This window comes from Meleagris gallopavo, chromosome 22, assembly GCF_905368555.1.
Source record: "Meleagris gallopavo chromosome 22, MGAL_WU_HG_1.1, whole genome shotgun sequence".
Lineage (NCBI taxonomy): Eukaryota > Metazoa > Chordata > Aves > Galliformes > Phasianidae > Meleagris > Meleagris gallopavo.
Genome location: NC_139425.1, coordinates 12,956,379 through 12,972,682, shown reverse-complemented (window position 1 = coordinate 12,972,682; position 16,304 = coordinate 12,956,379). Strand labels below are relative to the sequence as shown.

At 42.9% G+C, this 16,304-nt stretch overlaps 1 protein-coding gene across 6 annotated transcripts in view; it reads left to right on the top strand.

Annotated features, from left to right (window-relative positions):
- The first annotated feature begins 760 nt into the window (after positions 1 to 760).
- TSHZ2 (teashirt zinc finger homeobox 2) overlaps positions 761 to 16,304 on the top strand; it is a 213,170-nt gene continuing 197,626 nt past the window's right edge. For 4 of the 6 annotated variants that reach the window (XR_014887777.1, XM_085241771.1, XM_085241768.1 and 1 more), the window contains exon 1: positions 761 to 1,526. Coding sequence is in view for 4 of the 6 variants with exons in the window: in XM_085241771.1 (XP_085097897.1) it covers positions 1,487 to 1,526 (40 nt within the window). In the remaining 2 variants the exon portion in view is untranslated. The remainder of the gene's footprint in view (positions 1,527 to 16,304) is intronic. The other 2 variants (XR_014887776.1, XM_085241766.1) reach the window with 1 other exon arrangement.

Sequence of the window (16,304 nt, the reverse complement as noted above, 5' to 3'; positions counted from 1 at the left end):
GTGGTGATGCAGAGCTGGGCCTGGCGCTCTGGTTTGAGCAGGATGCAGATGGTTCCCACTCATCCCGTTAGAAACACACAAACGGCCAAACAGCAACAAAAGCACCAAGGAACTCCATTCTGTTACAAACTCTGAGGCTCGGCTGTGGAATATTGCAAAATCCATTTTGAAAAAAAATAAATCCTGTACCAACGAGAACGGAAGGCACGGAATCGAACCCCGCTCTCTTTTCAAACCTCAAGGCGCTGCCGATGGAAACAGAAGGACGGGGCAGCGATCCCCAGGCGGGCGCGGGATCCCACCTGCCGTGCGCCCGCCGGGCTCCGCGCGGGGTGAGGGCGGTTCGGCGGCACGGCGCGGGGTCGTACCTCCCCAGTGCGGGTGCGGGGCGCCTTGCGACAGCGGACGCGACACCGCACTCCCACCCTGCGCTCGGCCGCGATGCCGCGGGGTGTCCGGTACGGACGGGCCTCGAGGGCGGCTCGGGAGCGACCTCAACTTCACCCGAGTTTGCGCTGAGCGCGGGACGGCCGCGAGGGAGCGCGAGGAAAGGAGCCCCGGGGCCGCCCCGCAGCGCCCCCCCCAGGAGGCTCCGCGCGGGGCCGCGCGTGGCACTGGGGCTCGCGCGTGGGGCGAGGGGGACGCGCACTCGTGGGAGAGGGGCGCGCGCGGGGTGGGGGGGCGTCGGCGCCGCGCGCCCCAGGTGCTCCGGGCCCGGCGGCGGCGCGCGCTGTCTCTTTAATAAACTGCGCGGAGTAAATTTCCTCCTGTCATCAGGGCGCGGAGGAGGAGTTTGTTAATGTGCAGTTTGCTCAGCGGATCGATGTTTGCTGGCATCGCCTCGCCCTGCCTGTATGTGTGTGTGTGTGTGTGCGTGTGTGCGAGTGTGTGTGTGTGTGTGCGCGCGTGTGTGTGCGAACAGCAGATTTCCTTCCCTCCGAAGCCTCCCTGTCCTCTCCCATATCACTCACTGCCTGGCATCTGACAGCACCGAACCTGCAGCGCTCCGCGCGCACGCACACGCCGCGCACCGCCGGGCAGCGCTCCGCCATCCGCGCGGCGCGGAGGAGGAGGAGGAGGAGAGGGAGGAGAGGGAGGAAGCAGCCCGGCAGCCCCGCAGCATTCCCAGAGCCGCCTTTCTAATATATACATATCTATTTTGTTATTTATTTATTCTCGCTCTCTGGTACTGTGGGCGCCTTTCATTTGCTCCTGAGCTTGGATGTTCGAATCAAAGCAAAGCAAGTGTTGCAACAGTTAAAAAAAAAAAAAAAAAAAAAGCCAACCAAAAAAAAAAAAAGAGAGAGAGAGAGAAAGAAACGTAGATCTCTGAAATAAAATAAAGGCAAACAGGTTCCTGTGAGCGCAGCCGGGGGGGCCGGGGCTGAGGGTGCCGGGGCCGCGGCTGAGGCGCACGAACACGGCTCCGGAGCGGCTCAGGGCTCCCGGATCTGGGGACAGAAGTGAGATTGGAGAAAGTAGAGCGATGCCAAGGAGGAAACAGCAAGCACCCAAACGGGCTGCAGGTAAGGAGAAGCCATCCCCTGACACAGCGCTGTCTCTCCGCTCCTCCCGATCCTTCCCCCCATCTTTATTATTACCGAGGGTCACCCTCGCCTTCCCGGGCCGGAGCCGGATTTATTTCTCGCCCTCCCCCTCTCTGTGCCCGGAACTCTCCGTGCCGCTCCGTGCCCGCGGCCCTGCCCGCGGCTCTCCGGCCCCGACCCCTTCCCGCCGCCCCGCGCCCGCCCCGGCCAAACTTCCCCCCAACTTTCCTCCGCTCTCTCCCCTTCTCCCCCGGCCCCGTTCCCCGCCCGGGAGCAGCCTCCTCTTTGCTCCCCGCTTTATTTCCTTATTATTATTATTTTATTCTTTTTTTTTTTTCGGTCGTTCTTTTTCCCCGCGGCGTTTTGTTTCCCAAACGCGCGTGGCGGAGCGGCTCGGGGCGCTGAGGCTCCCGTTGCGGGGCTGTGCGGCGCTGCCCGAGCGCTGCGTGTGCCTGAAACGGCGCAGGGGCTGCGGCGCTGAACCCGGCGGGGAAGTTCAGCCTTTGATCAGCGGTGGTGAAAATTGCAACAGGAAATAAAGCGAAGCGTTGTGACTGCTAGAAGACGAGCCGCATTTTCCAATCAAATTCTTCTTTTGTTTTGTATCTGAGTTGGCGTATTTGCACGCGCCAAGTGCTTTTGTGATCGTTTTTTTTTTTTTTATGATTATTTATTAATTTATTTATCTTAGGGGAGGAAATAGTTTGCAACTTTGGAAGCGTTCTGTTTTGTCATTCGTAGGATGTTCTTTTTCTTTTGGGGGCCAAGAAGGAGAGGCAGATGAGTGGGCCCGATAGTAAATCTTTTCAAAGAGTTCTCTTCCAGGCTGCTTAATTGCTTTTTATTTTTTTTTAATAGTCTGATGGGGTTTTGTTTCTGGGAAGCGCAATATGGAAGTTCATTTTTCTTCTGCCAGACCCACCCACTGAAAAATCAGCTTTCCAGTTGATTGCCAGCTTTGATTTGACATTTGATTGATCACCTGTCATCTTGCTGCCTTTGATCTATTCATTCTTGATATATATCAATAAATCACTCACCATGGTAACCCAAGTGCCAATGACGTAAGGCTTGCCCTCTAGATTCTCTTAGCCAGACACGCACAATTATTATCTTGTTTGGCTTTTAATGTAGGCGGGTTTTTCCCCCTTTTTTTTTTCTGTGTGTCCTTTGTCAGATTAGTTCTCCAACGAAAACTAATATTTCATGTTTGCACTTTCAAAATGGCCTATTAATTTTTATACTCTGAATATTTTCCTGTTGTCGTATTATCCATGGAACAAAATGCATGGGCAACTTCAGTGGCTCGAATAAACTTTGCAAAGTAGTGCTTGGGATACATTCAGAGGCAAATGTTCTTTTTGAGAAATTGGGAGGTGCACAACTTTGATGAACTTACGTATTTTGCCTTATTCATACGGGTGTAGGACGGTGGCATCCAGGGAGAGCCTTTTGGGACCTGAGCAGTGATGCACCCACACAGGCTGCCAGCGTATGGCTGGCAAGCAGCAATCCCTTCCAATGTAAATGGTAGTCAAGCTCAGCACGGATATGTATTTATATATATATTCAGAAGAACTCTCCGATGAGTTGCTATTATTGTTTTATTCACAAAGAGGTTATATCTGAATAAGGCATTAATGTGTTCGACTTGCAGGATAAATAGCTATTTTTTCATGGATGCTGATCATCACAGTGACAGTGCTAGAATTGCTCCTTTTTTCTTTCTGTCAGGAGTATGAGGCTTCATTTTATTTTATTTTCAAAGTAGAATTTTCGCTTGCGACGTGTGTAGTATCTTCCTGTAGCAGGGGCATCCTGTTCTTTTTTAGAAGCACAGGCTGCAGAATAAGTAAATTCTTGTGAGCAAAGCCCATCCTGTTGTTTCCCAGGATTTCCCCGCTGAGAATACAGCAAGAAATGTTTCTATCCAGAACATTACAGTATTTTGCCAGCCGTAGTGAGGAGGTAGAAACCTGAATGGCCACAATTGTGTCTCTCCGTCTTTATTCCCATTTTGATGCGTGCCTTGGTCTTCCACAGTGCATGTCTGTGATTCTGTTTGTCCTCAGAGCAGTGTTGTTTCAGGTGAGCAAAGCGCTGCGAAAGCAGTCCGGTTTCATTCAGCATAACTGATTTGAAGTCGGTCCGTACATTTGCAATAGTTCTCCTGCTTTGAAGTTGTATTTGTGTGTTTGTGGGGGGCGGGGGGGCTTCCAAAGTGCAGACATGCCTCTTGTGTGTAGCTCTTAAAACTGACTTTCATTTTCAGGGTAGCACTGAGGTTCTGTTTTGCAGATTGCAAAGTACCTCAAAGTGACAGTAGACAGACTGTGCAATAAGAAACGGATCTCTCATCAAGGCTGATAGCAAATCTCTTTATTCCTTTTATTTAAAGGAGTTAATACATTATATATTACTTAATTTTCACTCTATTTATTTTCACTTGTACAAGTTCAAATGTATCAGTTGCACTGCATTTTGTCTTGATGGCAGCAGAGATATTGAAGAGAAGTTTGCAACTTTTGGCTCCCTTAGATAGTTCACCTCCAACGGAAGAAAAATGATAAGCCTTATGATTCTGGACATGCCTGCTTTTGTCATTGCTTAAAATTAAATACTATGCACAACTGTAAATAATTACTACCATGCACTGACTTTGAAAGCAGGTTTCTAGTTTGATTAATGAATAATGTAAAGGTTAGAGAGAACCAGCGAGTGAATCAGAAGTGAAGTCCTGCTGCTAGATGAAAATCTATCTAGAGAAATATACATGGCAATTTTGTCCTGTTCTATTATTAATATTAAGCCTTGTATTCCTAAGAAATATATTACAGAGCATTGTAATGAAACAAGGTAGCGTAATTGGATAAATGGGGCACTATTTATGTTTGACGATGGGGATTTTTGATCTCAAATTATACTTTTAGAGATACTTCATTGCACAGCAATGCCAGAATTACGTTGAATGCATTTTGATCTTTCCAGGGCCGAATCTGCTCCGAGTCGTCACTCTTTTTATCGTCATCTCCATTTCAGTAGTTCCTAAAGCAGGTTTTTGGAGCTCGTTATGCCTGTGGCTGCGTTAGTATCATACTTCTGTTTACAATAAGGACCTGTTTGTGCTGTCGCCTTCCTCCAAACGACTCACAAGGGCTGTGCAGACCGCGGGCCCAGTTCTTCTCCCGCTCAGGTACAAAGCAGAAATAGCTTTGCTCGCATCAGTGCGGCTGCGATGAGCGCTGCCTGCCCCTGGGAGTAAGAGGAGACCCAGGCCCAGAAAGCGCTTCGTCCTTCCGCACCACGCAGCCACCTCTGGGGCAGAACTCTTGTAACCATTCCATAACAAATGGTAATATATTAACAGAAGGGTGGAAAAAAGGTGGGAGCAGAGCAAAATTGCTATTCAGATTTTATTCCTAGGGGTATGAAATAGCTTTCAAACACAATTTCACTGGACTAAACTCTACTTTCCCCTGCAGCCTGTTTAAATGTGCATATTTTATTTTGTGATCATGAATTGCTAGTTTGCTTTTTTAAAGCCTGAAAGACGAATCCAGACTTAACGCCTTTTCCGAGTGCAATTTCGTCTTTCTTCTTTTCTTTCCTCCCAGCTCCAATAGGCTATCTAAGAACCAGAGCCCTTGAAAAGTACAGCAGGAACAGATATCGGCCACATTTATTTTGTTTATTGGCGCAGTAGAATGAGGCAGTCTTGTTTTGGAGAAGTCCCCAGATAGTGGCAAACAGAAGATGGGTAGCAGTCAGTCCGCTGGAGCTGCAGTCTGCACTTTAGTAGTAAAGGTTATTTAAAACAGAAACGTATTTAGAAAGTGAAATTCTGCTTCTTTAGAGAGCAGAGTAGATGGCCAGCAAGGTCTGCCGCGTGCATTTCTGTGATGAAAGGAAGCAGTGTGTAATGTATTAATAACTGAGAGCGTTGCGGCTTTTCAGGCATTATTTGTATCCTTTATTATACGGGAATAGAAGTAGTTTCCACGCAAGCAGCACTGAATGAAACTGTAGAAATGGCAGCAGTGCTTTGTTTAAGCGTCTTCCAGAAAAGCAAGTCCACATCAAAACCACCTAAATAGCTGATGCCCCAGAACCTTTCAGTTACTGAGCACATCGCAATGCTGACAGATGACAAAAAAGCCAAACAAGAGAAGGCATTAAAACTTGGTTAATTAAATACGTACCAAAATAGGTACTTTTGCAAGTAAAGAGCCACCAAAATTAGTCGCCATCTGCACTGAATTCTGGACTCGGGCTACTAAGCCCAAGGGCACAGTGTGATTCTCCCAAGTCAGAACTCGGGCCTGAATGGGACAATCTGCAGTCGTGTTCACTTCAGCTGTTTTCTTACTTCAGCTTGAATCTCGCATCTCAAAGCACAGTATATTATCACTATATAAAGACTGGGACTTACCAGGAGTTTCCATCAGTAAATGACATAATCTTATAGCACTTTTACAAATACGCTCATTGTCAGAAATTCTGTTCAGCAAATGCTCTCCCTCCTCTGCGCTCTGTAATCGAAAAGCCCGTTTTCTTCAGACTGCAGGATTTTGCTATTTCCTCCCAGAGCTTTCTCCCCTGCTTTTCTCTCCCATCAGCAGCACCCACCTGCAGCAACCGTTTCCCCTAGAAGAGGTCCCTGGAGCTCCTGCACGGCCCGGTGCCGGGGTGAGCCATTCTCATTTCCCTCCACGTCCCAATGAGGACATCACTCCCAGAGAGCAACTCCAGACTCACGGGGGAAAAAAAAAAAAAAGCTGTCAGTTGCTGTGGCTGCAGTTCCCAACTTAGCAGCAGCAGAGGGAATGGAACCGTGCTCTATCAATTACAGTTGGAACCAGAGGCTAAACACTTATTGTGTTAAGCTATTGTGCAGATCTTAAGAGCTCAAATGTAAAAAAAAAACAAAAAAACAAAAAAAACCCATATCAGCTCACAGAGGGGAGAATAAGGCCTGGTTCATCTACTGGGTGACGTATTATTAGCAAATGCAAAGTAAAATGATTCAAATTCTATTTAATGCCTCTTAGGTTGAAACATGTGCATGCCATATTATGCCTTAAAAAAAGAATATCCTACTGACTTTACAGCTAAAATAACCCTTTGTTTATCCCTCTTCTCTGCAAAATGAAAATATTTGCGTAGTTGTACCTCCAAAGCGTGCTCATGCAAGCAGAGAGACATTTTCATCTGTCTCCGAATCTGATATAGGAGTCAATTGGAAACACATTACACTCTTAGCTGAAGTCTCACATTTCATTCGTGCAAGAGCGGTGGTTTTTCATTACCTATTTAATTACAATAATTTACATGAGAGCGGGTCCAGTTCTGCATCTCTTACTCAGCACTTTGCTTCAGTGGGTAACTGGTTTGTGTAAAGACTGTCTCTGTCAGACTGGGCTGTTAAGCTATGAAATTAAGTATTTTTCTAGCAGCATTTTGCATCCGAAGAGGGACCAGATTCTACTACCCAGCTTTAAAGCATAAACCTGCCTTTAAAATCTGGGGAAGAGTTCTGGCTGTAACTTGTGTTACTGAGGGTTGCACACTGCTCTTTTCTAGTGCCTGTGCGACTGACATGTTTTACTTGCTTGGCTAACTTCACTTCTCAAACACATTTCCACTCTCTGTGTTAATTATTGAACAGTTTCTTGGTACCAGTAGATGATACAGTCTTTTAAGGAGTCCTTTTCCTAATGTGCTGGTTGCACGGTGCACATGGGCAGCAGCTCTCAGGTAGAAGCGCGAAAAGGGTTCTGCGAATGGGAAGTGTAAAAGTTCCGTGTAGTTTTAGCCATCAAGATCAGTTCTTCCTCATTAAGGTGACCTCTCACTTGAGGCTGCTGGATCTTGGCGCCGAGTCGTTTTTGCCATATTATAATAACAGTTTTTGCAACACCGAAATGCCTTGACAGTGAATAGTGTATTTTGTAAGGTTTCAAGGAGAAACGCATCACAGAAGCATGCTGTTTCCCATTAGATTTACACATCTCTCTTTAACTGCCGGCTTTTCATTCGTTGGCTTCTGAGATTTTTCAGGCAAAAAGTGGAAAAACTGGTCTTATGATCTAAGTGTTGCATTAAGTGTTTCATTTAGGAAAATGAAGAGAATCTTTGTTTCCCAAAAAGAACTGTTTTTCCCCTTTGCCCTAGGAAAAATGAACTCATAACAATAGTTACAAAATGACAGGATTAAATTGTGAAAAATCCGTATTTCATAAGGTGCAGCACCAGATTGTTCCAGTTACTGGTAAAATGCTACACCTGAATGGAACCTGCGGTCCTAAATGTATAGGAAACAGATCCCTGCCCTGCAGAAAGGATAGGTACGTGCCTGTCTGGGAGTGGAACCTTCTTACTGATACGAGCTGGACAGTGCAGTAGTTTAGAGCAGGTTTTGAGTATCCCACCAGAGTCCGAAAACGTTAAAATTCCTGCGATGTTGGGAGTTGTGTCCACTGGAAGCCCTTTGTTAGTGCATGTTTTCCTTAAACCTGCAGCTCCTGGAGTCTTGTGATTATCCAAGTGCCAAATACATATTTTAAAGGAAAAATTTATTTAAAACCCCTTGCTATGGGGAACTAGGGAGACTGAAAGCATACAGCCTAAAGGTTCTTATGCCAGAAGAGGAATACCATGATTCTCACAGCGACTCTTTTTAGCATCTCGTAATTTTCAGCTAGTCTCATGATTTCTGAGGGCGTGATTCGTGATTTTTGAATAAACAAAGCTGGCAGTATCACATTTCTCTGATTCTCAGGATGAACTGTACAGTATGTGCATGTGTATATAATTTTATATGTATGCACACATAATACCAGTAAACAAAACGCATAACATAATGATGGAGTGGAGTTATGTGAGGAGTGGCTCTGAATTTGTTGCTGTAAACAAAGCAGCTTGGGCTTTGGAAGATCAGACCATTGGTACTTGAGAAGTGCCTTTCACATGGGGTTTCACAGAGATTGTTTTTAGTGGCAATTAAATGTAGGAAGTTAATAGCCAGTAACTCTTCTGTAAAGCCGAAACCCTTGCAAGACCTGTGAGAGATGCACAGCCTGTCTTTTTTTTTTTTTTTTCAGATATAATCAGGCTCAACTTTATTGAAAAAAAATTTACAACTAGCAACATTAATGCTGTATTTTTATTGTATTAATGCAAATGAGATGCTGACTTCTTTCTTTCATCTCCACAGCTTGTATCTATTATAGCTCTATCTTATTCCTTTCTGTGTCTTTTTTCCTTCTGTTCTGTAAACTGTATTGTCTAATGATACCGAGGCTCATTAAAGTTACTGTGCTGAAGAGACCATGGGAAGCATCCTTAGCTCTAGACGGCTATAGAAAAACAAAACTACTGAGTATTTGGGGAAAACCGATCCAGATCAACATCCCCGCTCCCATTTTGGGAAACCAATAAAATGAGGAGGTCAAATTAGAAACAAAATCTTGCTGGTCATTTTTAGTGTACGTCCCATCCTGACAAAGACAGAAGCAATAAAGTTTTAAGGAGCTCTCTGGCTCTTCCTGCATCCCTCTCAAAAGGCTCATCTAATTGAAAAGCCTCTTGTATTTGTTTCTATGCATGCAGAAGAGAACAGGGCCAATTTTGCGCAAGGCCTAATATTCCACAAGATAGTCAGAACTCTTTCTGGTTGCTTTTTAAGTCTCTTTGTTCATATAAAATTAAGACCCGCTTATCTTAAACTGTAGTAAATCTCATTCTGTATTGCTTTCATAAGTTAAAAAATGCTATTAAATATTCCCAAAGCAACTTTGCTGAAGTTATATTGGGTCTGTTATGTGCAGAATTTCTATAGAAAAAAGCACAGCACACAATTCTTGTTTCTAATGAAAATAAATAAATTCACTGTAATACCTTGACTGCAATGATTTATATAGTGAAAGAGCAGATCAGGATGAAAATCTGCACTTTGATGCAGTTTGAAATGTGTAGACAACAAGCCTATTTTTATCACTGGCCCTTCAGTTGCACAGAAGTCCTGTTATGGTGGTTTTTTTTTTTTTTTTTTTTTTTTTTTTTTGTGTGTGTGTTTGTTTTTTTTTTTCCCTGTAGAAAGGAAAAGTTTTACTCTGAATTTTCCATACCATTTTGTGTAAGTTGCACTGGAAATTACCACCTCAATTCGTAAAGTCTGTAATTTTCTTTGTACACATAGAAGAACTCATTTGGTGTCTGCAATCTGAGTGGACAAAAAAAAAAAACCCAACCCCAATCCAGATTTGTTTGTAATGTTTTGTATTGAAGTAACAGAATCTTAGTCTAGCTGGTATGTTTGTGTATTAAAATTAATTTTTTATGTGTTTTTCAGCCATGTCATAACATTTATGGGCACAGTACAAGTTGCATTAAATTAACATGTGAAAGGAGAAAGAAGCTAAGTAGTTATATTGATCATCTGTAACATTAAATGTTAAAAAATTAAAAGCTTTCTAGTGCTTTTGATTAGCAGCATGGTTCCTGCTCATATGTGCTCTGTGATAGGGAGTGGAGTAATATTTCTTCACACCTTTCTTCCAAGGATTCCTTACCAATGCTATGTGCTCTGTAGAATGACCCCAGTGGAGCAGAATATCTTGTTCCCATTTCACAGGAAGGTAAATTGAAGGCAGGAGGTATTGGTTGATTTGCTCAAGGTCAAACAGCTTTTGGTCCTAATTCCCTACTCTAGCTATTAGATCACATTAATATTGTCAGCGCGCTTCCAGCAGGAGACTGGGCTCCGTTAACTTCAGAACAGGGGGATCTTTTCTAGGGGAGTCGTTTTAGTCAGCATAATTTTAGTAAGTTTTTTACTTTCCTAAATGATCCTCGGATGTGCTGTTGGTCAGTGATAAGGTTCAGGACCGGAAAGTTTTATTATGGTTCCTTTTCCCCCTTACACTGCTTTGTATTTCTTTGTCAATCTGAGACCCAACTCTGTATTTCATATATAATGCCTTGCTCTGAGAAATATGAAAAACCTAGTCTAATTATTGTCTAACAGAACATGCATATTTTCTTCCACACAGACCACCAGAGGTGGTTGGAAATCTCTGGTAATAAATTCTGAGGCTCTAATTTTTGTAAACCGGCTTCTAAAGTTAAGGGTCTAAATCCTTATGTGGGCGTCTGTGTGAACAGGAATTGCTGAGCTTTGATCAAGGGCAGCATTGGTTTTTTTTAAGTGGAGATGTATGTATTGCCTATAGAAGAAATATGATGCACGTAATGGCCTATGGATTCATTAAGGATTGTTTATGTTTATTTTCACGCCATATTACCTTTCAGGAACGGTTGTTTCAGCCATTATATTGACAGGAACTCAGAATAAATCTTAGGTAATAGAGAGCTAATCTGCCATACCTGGGAGACCACCTGCTTCCCCCTCCTGCAGAGGCCGGAGCATTCATGGCCAAATCACCAGGTAGGGCTTTCTTCCCAGGAGCTGGGGACTTGGGAAGCTCTCCCATGGCTCCTTTTCATGTGGAAATTAATGCTTGCCTCTATTTCTGAATAGTAGGTTATTAGAGTTCATATGTAAATGCTGAGGATGGAAATTTGTCTCTCTTTGATAATTGATATAATGAGAGATATATATTTTAGTGGTCCAAAGTCCTTGAACTTGAGCCTTGTGTACGTAATTTATGTTTATTTCTTATTCTTATTAACTGTAATTTAGTCGTTGGCGCCTTTCATTGCCTTAGATTGAAGGGAGTGTCTCTATCCCATTGCCCCTCTACAAACAATGCCCTTTTAGGTTTCCTTATCCTGTATCCTCGCCCAGACATTTCCTAGCCTGTCAAATACTGTCATTTTATTCCTTACAGATCATTCACAGTACGTCTCCTGTTGCACACACAAATAAGGAGCAAATGCAATCAAGATGCATCATTGTTTAGCATAACAAATAAAAGCCGATCTGTGCAGATTTCCCTTAAAGCATCTCTTAATACATATTGTCAAAATGTCTAAAGATGTCTTTTACTCATAAGCATTTAATTATTTGTGACAATTAAACTAATATTCAGAGCAGGAAAAAAATGAGGGTATTAAGTATTTTCTCCTGTCAAAAGCTAACAAAACATCACCTGACATTACCAAACTCCTTCAATTTTGTATTTCAAATGTATCTCATAACTTGAAAAAGGGCTTAAAAACAATTGCAAGACCCCATTTCACAACCCTCGAATTTATATTGAATTTGAATAAATTGTATGTCCAAAACCGAAATTAAATGCATGTCATTAAAACATGTATCATGAGCAGTTGATGATTAAAAAGGAGTTGCTATCAATTTTTAAGTCTGCACTGAAATCTAAGGCCAAGGAAACCCTCGGGCTGAATCAGGGACTAAGACCTGGATTTTGTAGGCTTAGCCAATTATTGTGTAACTCGCACATGAGGAAAAAACGGCTCGTATAACGTAGACCAAGACCTTTTCTGTGATCTGAGTTATGGATTTGTTTGTTTGTTTTTGTCTGATGATCCCTCTAGCCAGATGGATTGCTTGAACCGTTGAGGCAGCGTGCTATGGATGAGGCAGAACAAGCAGTCAGCATTGCTGCTCAAGGCTCAGCACTGTCCCCTGCCTGGCAGCCCTTTGACATGGAAAAAGTTCAGCTGCATGATAACAAAAAGGGGAAAATAAGGGAAGAGGCTGAAAAGAGCAGAAAACCAATGGAGGTCTTGAGAGCATTGTTGTATGGATGCTGGGAGTACTGCATAGCCCCGGGCACAGCAATAACATCTATATCATGGACACAACAATACGGGTAGTCCAGATTGTTTGGATTTTTCTGTTCAAAAGCTTGATTTCTACTGGTTCTAGTGTTTCCAGATCTGAGCTGTTCAGAGTAACATTTTCCATTGCCAGAATCTGTGTTTCCTTTATTAAAATGTTCTTCCTGAAGTTTAGGGTAGGATGTTGTTTGGCAAAAATGCAAAAGGCGTATGTCAGGGTTTTATTTCCAAAGCTGCAGGACCACTGATTTCTGGCAGTGATGCGAATATTTTTCAGAGGTATCTTCTGCCTTCCCTGGAAAAAAAAAAAAGAATCCACCCAAATTTGTCTGACTTACAAAGTCGAAAAGTTGCTGTTGCCAAAGAATTTTTAGAAGGTGACACAGCATTCTCCAAGCATGCCATCTCCACCACGCAAGCTCAGTTCTCAGTTTCCCTTTTTCAATTACATTGCCTTAAAATATGTGTTAGCTGGGTGAAAGTAGGACAATTGCTTTCCCTGCTGCAGGATGGCCATGGGTCTGAGCAGTGAAAGCAGAGGAAGGGAAATGTCAGCACCGAGCGTGTCAGCTGGCACCTGGATGGGGCCAGCTTTTTTTAATATATATTTTTTTATTTTTATTTTTATTTTTATATATAGAGTGCCTATCACTTGATTGATAAACTTTCTTTGGAACCATTTTGATGGCAGGGGTAAGAACAGGAGTCAGTTCTGGGCCGCTGCTACTTCTCCACAGCCCATGTTGGCGGTGGGTGGGGGAAGGAAGGCTGTCCCAGCACCAGGGGCACCCTCAGTTGTGTGGAAAAAGCCACTTTTTGCGCTGCCCGTGTGCTGTCTGAGGGGCTGAGGCGGCTGCTGGACCTGGAGGAGCTGCGCGCCGTAGGTAGGCTGGAACTAAGTGTGGAAAATGCTGGCAGCTACAAAGCTGTTGTACTAAAGCAAGCAGCTCGGAGAAAAAATACAAAGAATAATGCCAAGAGTTTCAACCACAGATATCTGTTTAGATAAAAAAAAAAAAGGGCCTGTTACTTTGAGATCTGCTCTCATGCTGCAGCATGCAAACGGCAGCGGGCTGAGCAGCGCCGCTGTGGAGGCAGCCGCTGTGGAGGCAGCCGCCATGTTCCCCAGCGGGCAGTGGGCCATGTTGGGTGCTGCTCACTCAGGGCACGGCTTTTCATTTTGTTGCTCCTTGGGAGATTTTTCATAGAGATGGAGTCTTTCCGTCTGGAACTCAGTGACGAAAGTTGAACCAGGAGCAGTGAGAGCAGAGCAGGACGTCTTGGGGACACTGTTTTGTGTCACCTCCTAGATTCTGTATGTTAAATAGCTAAAATGCCAAGAATGTTAATCTAGAAAACAGTCACACTCACATCACTCTTTTGCTGTTTCTGTGAACTTATTAGATATTTTATGATCTTGTGATTTGGGTTAAACAGAGGTAAATCGCTTGGAGAAATATTTATGGGGGTTGGGGGAATGTTATGACATTGACATCTGGGTTTCCACTTGTTTGGATTAGGGACATTTTACCTTAATCATTTCCAAACATCTCTGCTAAAATCCCTTCTTTCATTTTTAATCACCTGTGAGGTACAACCAGGCAGGTTTTCAATTGGTGTCTGTGTGTTAAGGTGAAGTGCTGAAATTTGTTGTTAGGGCAAGTATACGAGAAGTCTCATTTTTATATTTGTCTTCTGTCATTATTTTTGTTTGGAAACATTTCAGTTCAGTTAAAATGCACTATTTTCAATATATAAAGTATGTGCAGGGGAACAAGAGGGTGATTATGAGTTTCTCCAAGGAAATAAGCATCTCTTAGCCATCATCCTACAACTGGGAAAGTTCTAATACATGACATCTATATAATTTAACCTAATAATTTTTTATTTTTTAACAGTGATGTAATGGGGAGAGTGACCTGGACTTTGTAAAAGTTCCCCTACTTACTGCAGATTCCCAAGGGCAATGTAACATTCTAGACAGTGTTTTATATGCCCTGATTAAAATGTAACATATTTTTGCATTTCCTGTGCAGTGACCTGTTAGTGCTCATAGACAGAACACTTAAAGAACAGTTACAAGGAGACATTTCCAAATGTGCCTAATATGCAAGAGTTTTTATAACATTCTTATTTCATTTGAAATTGCAGCTACAGCAGGAACCATTCAGACGGTGCATTGATTTAACTTTTTAATCCACTGTTTTGCTACGTCAAGTAAAATAAATGTTTGTTTTTAGCTTCATTTTTTTTGCATCTCTAAAACTCATAACTACTTGCTTTAAGCTTGGGATTCTAAAGGGAGCTACATTATCTGAGATTTAAAGCCCACTTTTTGTAGCTGCTTTTGCACAACTCCCCCAAGAAAAAAAAATACAAAAGTACAACTTTAGCAAACAGGGCTTTTATATCTCTATCAATTATAGAAACACCAGCTGCAGTAGATTACAAATGTGTTTGGCTGATTGTGATTTTGTGTAGGGAAAACTGTCACAAGAAGCTGGATTCTGTTCTCCCCGACAGCACCGGGATGTCGTGCAGCTCCCCGGGTGCAGCCAGCACTTCTGTCAGAGCTGGAGGGGGCAAGAGCAGGATCTGGCTTGGAGACTGCCAAACTGCACACTGCCAAATCTAGCTTCGAACTTACTCACGTGCCCTGGTGCTGGGAAAAAATACGGAGCTGTTGAATATGAGCACGGGTGCTGTGTGTGTGTTAGTGTGCGTGTGTTTTTCTGAGCGCTGCAGCAAAAGCCTTGCCAGTATGTCTGTAACCTGGGCCAGAAATCTCTGGGGAGGATCAGTCCACTTCTTGTTGCTGTTTATTTTTTTATATGCAACACCTTTGTTTACTTTTACATTTTTGATTAATAAAGTGGGGGGAAATGTACCACAGTAGAAAAAATGTTCAATGGGCCTATAAGGGTAGAGGAATTGGCAATTGTGCAGTAAAGGAATATGGTTTCAAGGCAGCAGTGCAAAATAGGCAATTTAGCACTTTGATGGTGTTGAATTCAAGAAAAATCGGTGTATTGAGTGTGTGCAAGTGGTATCACTCTACTAATATGCTGGGACTAAAGAGTAGCAGTGTAAGGGCTTTCAGTCAGTAGTGTCTTAGTTACTGTTTCATTTAGTGCATCGTACTTTGAGCCTCTTTGGAAGTACTTGGTTGGGCCCTGGTTTATTTTAACAAGAAGAAACTGACATTGTGAAGTTCTGAGTGTATTTTACAGTGAAAATGCAGTTTTCTATTTTCATTTAATCCCAGGAATGTTGGCATTTTCCAGGCTGTCAAACAAATGAGTGCACTGGAGGACAGTTAGATGTGTCTATCTAGTTCATCTATCTAATCTACCTCATTTCTAATGTGCCCATCACCATCGTGTCTGGGCGGAAAGTATCTGCCCTGGTTTTGCTCTTTGTTTTTATTGACTGTGGTAACTTAATTGAGTTGTAAGAGCTTTCAGATCCATCTGCGAAAATAATAACAAAAACATTATCAGAATAATGATTCATTTTTGCACTTCTACTCAGAATTTCCCCTTCCTCTTATGAGTAGATTTGGTTAGTTGATTATTGTTGCCTCATCTAGGAGAGGTTGTATTTTAGAGGTGTTGTATTAAATTGGAATTTTACCTGACTCAGCAATGACTCAAAACTTCATTTGCCTTCTGAAGTGAATTCACTCATATCCTCTGACTTGCTCCTGCTCTCTGCAGAAGCTTACTTTGTATGCTAAGCCACCCAGTTTAGCAGCTGCATCTGTTCTGTGACCCTTTGCCATATAAAACATAGGTAAAGGTAATAAAAAGTAATAGAAATTATGGCTTCAAAAATTATGTATTCCTTTTGAAGCCCTGGTTTCCATTAAATTTAATTACTTATCTCCCTTCCAATTAGGTAAAAATGCATCGTAAGACATAAGCAAGCAGTTTTTTGAAAGCAGGGGCTGAGGTCCATAAGGGAGAAAACAACCTGCTGTTGCTTATAATACCTGTT